This window comes from Aphanomyces astaci (assembly GCF_000520075.1).
Source record: "Aphanomyces astaci strain APO3 unplaced genomic scaffold supercont1.97, whole genome shotgun sequence".
In the NCBI taxonomy this organism is placed as follows: Eukaryota; Oomycota; class Saprolegniomycetes; order Saprolegniales; family Verrucalvaceae; genus Aphanomyces; species Aphanomyces astaci.
In genome coordinates, this window is record NW_009798360.1 from 119,648 (window position 1) to 123,570 (window position 3,923).

Genomic DNA, 3,923 nt, shown 5'->3' on the forward strand with positions numbered 1-3,923 from the left:
ATGAAATTCAACAACCAATCAGATCGATTGTGGATCGGTTTGGTCGGCGCGATTCGATTGCACCCCCTCCCCAAATTTGTATATCAAATCAATAATGTTGAACTCTTTGTGAAACCGGATACGCCTACAATTTGATTGGTCGAATGTTGGCAATACACCGGATACATCCACCTGCAATTTGATTGGTCGAAAAGGTCTTTTTTTCGAACCTTTCATTGGCTACTTTCGTCGATTCAACCATTTTGAAATCACTATCATTTTTCACATATCTTTCTCATAGGTACCTTCCCGCCGCGTCGTCTGGCGAAGCCATCTGCGGCATGGCTATGAGCGAGCCGGCTGTCGGCACGGACGTCCTCGGCATGAAGACGACCGCCGTCAAGCGCGGCGACGAGTACATTTTGAACGGGACCAAGATGTGGATCACCAACGGCGCCATCAACGACACCGACTTGGGCGACACATTTCTTGTGTATGCGCGCACGGGAAACAGCGGCAACGCGCGCGAGGACTTCTCCAGTTTCATAGTAGAAAAGGGCTTTGAGGGGTTTTCACTGGGCCAGCGCATCAAGGACAAGTGCGGCATGCGGGCGAGTATGACGGCCGAACTCGTGTTTGAAAACTGCAGAGTTCCGGCGGAAAACTTGGTAAAATTTACTACTAGATAGATAAATATTCGAAACGCAAAAACCACTTTGACTCATGGGATGATTACTGTACACGTAGATTGGCAAAGAAGGATCGGCCGTGCTGTGCATGATGCGCAACTTGGAAATCGAACGTGTGACCTTGGCGGCGATGAGTTTGGGGATTGCGCGGCGGTCGATTGAAGTTATGAATGCTTATGCCAAGGTAGGTCCTATTTACGACACTATATCAGCCGATGAATCGCTCTTCATACGGAAAAGGTTGTGGGCGAATACGATGGGTCAACGGACAGGAGTAGTTTTTCAACCATATTTTAGTATTATTATGATTATTAGGTTTAAACAAACAGGTTTGTGATTTACAATTTATCAAGCACATCTTCGGTTATTTATTACGAAGAGTCAAAGAATTGTGAGTTTTTTTGTCGATTTGATACAAATTTGGGGAGGGTGCAATCGAATCGCGCCAAACTGATCCACAATAGATCTGATTGGTTGAATTTCATTGAGAAGGTTTTGATTGGCTAATAAGTTTGAGCTCATCTGAGGTAGCCAATCAAATCGATATAAGTTCCAACGAGAAACCACGCCACAACACAATGAAATTTCACTCGAAAGCACAATATGTATCCATCATATTTATTATATTATTATTTTAACTGAGTGAACGAACAGGATTTTGAATTATTCGTTTCCAGTGTATTTTAGATTTTTAGTGATTTTACTGTTTCAACTGAGAAGATAGTGATTTATTATTTGTGAAAAGATTTGTTTTTGTTATTACTATTTTGTCAACGAACGGGCTTTTGAGTTACTACTTCAAAAAAGTATGATTTCTCAAATAGATTATATTGTTAATATTATGAATTCTAATGTTCGGGTTTATATTGGTAGGAACGCACTGCGTTTGGAAAGCCGTTGAACTACTTCGGTCAAATCCAACAGAACATTTCAACGTCATATGCGCAATACAAGGCTGGACGGGCATATGTGTACGACACGGCGCGGTAAGATTTATATATATATATATATATATATGTCTATATATCCTAATATTTTATATATTTACGTATGTTGGGATTAAAACATGGTGTGGAGTTAGGTTGATGCAATTGGATGCTGTGGGCAACCGCATCGACACGGACGGTGTCAAGCTGTACTGCGGGGACATGGCCAAGGTACATGCATATAAATATATATATACGCTATGCCTTTTGATGGCAAATATATATATATATATAGTTAGTTATATATATATACGCTATCTCTTTTGATGGCAAATATATATATATATATATATATATAGTTATATAGTTATATATATGTATACGCTATCTCTTTTGATGGCAAATATATATATATATATAGTTTGTAAATTGTCTGATTGGGGATATTTGAGTAGCAAGTAGCCGACCGGGCGATCCAGACGTTGGGTGGGTATGGGTACGTGGGCGAGTACAACGTGGAGCGACTGTGGCGCGACTCAAAATTGCTCGAAATCGGCGGCGGCACAAACGAATCGCATCACAAAAATATGAGTCGCGACCTGCTGCGTGTGGACCGGTTGTAAGCATGCCACGTCATAAGATGGTATTCTAGAAGCAAACCACAAGGCAGACGATGGGAGTTTACAACAACGAGAACAGCATAAACAGTAATAATATATTATTGTCGATAGAGTCTCAACGCTACTTACAGAGTGAATGCCAACAGGATGGATGGATATACATCGTCAGAAGTCGGTATCCAATGATTTCGTTCCAGCCAACCAAAGTAGTCGAAATGGCCAATCCCAACATATTAGACCACCTTGAAGTACTGATTTTCCGGAGACTAGACCAATCAAATCACTCGAATGCCAAAATACTCTTGGTTTTGGTCCAGACAACATCGAATATCTCCCGAATAAAAAAATAATTCGACCAATAAGCGTTGAGTAAAAAGATAATGTCCCGAGATAATAATCAAGTACTATTAATATTTCGCACGCCTTTTTTAATATTTTTGGCCAATCTACTTGGAACTGAGTTGTATGGATTGACATATACTTACTAACTACTGGTACACCTTTTTGCAGTTAAGTTGGACGAATGCCCGATATATTTGGTCGTGTGCCCGATATATTTGGCGGTGAGTTGTATGGTTTGACATTTACTTACTAACTACTGGTACACCGTTTTGCAGTTAAGTTGGACGAATGCCCGGTATATTTGGTCTTGTGCCCGATATAATTGGCCATGTGCCCGTTAAATTTGGCACCCGAATGTCGTGTGCCCGATATATTTGGCGGTGTGCCCGATATAATTGGCCGTGTGCCCAAGCAATTGCCCATGTGCCCGAGAATTGTGTCGTGTGCCCGATGAAAATGGAAATCACGCAATAAAAAGTCAATTCAATATCGAAATAGTCGTCAAACGACACATGCCGCATCGTTGCTGTGACGTCACATATATGTACCAACGCCCATGTTGCCCATGGCCTCCGCGCGTCCATCGTGGGTGCGTACCTTGAGGTAAATCGAAAAATGAGCTCTGCGGACGACAGATTCAAAAATATTTATCGACTTCAATGGAATGACTTGAATAAAGTATAGTGTTGCCCCTGTACTTCAACGCTTCGTCCATACTTCAACTCCCACCAAATATTTTTGAATCTGTCGTCCGCAGAGCTCATTTTTCGATTTACCTCAAGGTACGCACCCACGATGGACGCGCGGAGGCCATGGGCAACATGGACGTTGGTATATGACGTCATAGCAACGATGCGGCATGTGTCGTTTGACGACTATTTCGATATTGAATTGACTTTTTATTGCGTGATTTCCATTTTCATCGGGCACACGACACAATTCTCGGGCACATGGGCAATTGCTTGGGCACACGGCCAATTATATCGGGCACACCGCCAAATATATCGGGCACACGACATTCGGGTGCCAAATTTAACGGGCACATGGCCAATTATATCGGGCACAAGACCAAATATACCGGGCATTCGTCCAACTTAACTGCAAAACGGTGTACCAGTAGTTAGTAAGTAAATGTCAAACCATACAACTCACCGCCAAATATATCGGGCACACGACCAAATATATCGGGCATTCGTCCAACTTAACTGCAAAAAGGTGTACCAGTAGTTAGTAAGTAAATGTCAAACCATACAACTCACCGCCAAATATATCGGGCACACGACCAAATATATCGGGCATTCGTCCAACTTAACTGCAAAAAGGTGTACCAGTAGTTAGTAAGTATATGTCAATCCATACAACTCAGT

General features: G+C 42.0%; 1 protein-coding gene across 1 annotated transcript; it reads left to right on the plus strand.

Moving 5' to 3' along the window:
* Positions 1 to 320: 320 nt before the first annotated feature.
* Positions 321 to 2,217, plus strand: H257_17073 (hypothetical protein; the record flags this gene model as incomplete). The annotated part of the gene is made up of 5 exons (XM_009845730.1): positions 321 to 647; positions 727 to 852; positions 1,542 to 1,654; positions 1,750 to 1,825; positions 2,050 to 2,217. 5 exons carry the CDS (start codon positions 321 to 323, stop codon positions 2,215 to 2,217), a joined length of 810 nt encoding a protein of 269 aa, XP_009844032.1.
* Positions 2,218 to 3,923: the final 1,706 nt, after the last annotated feature.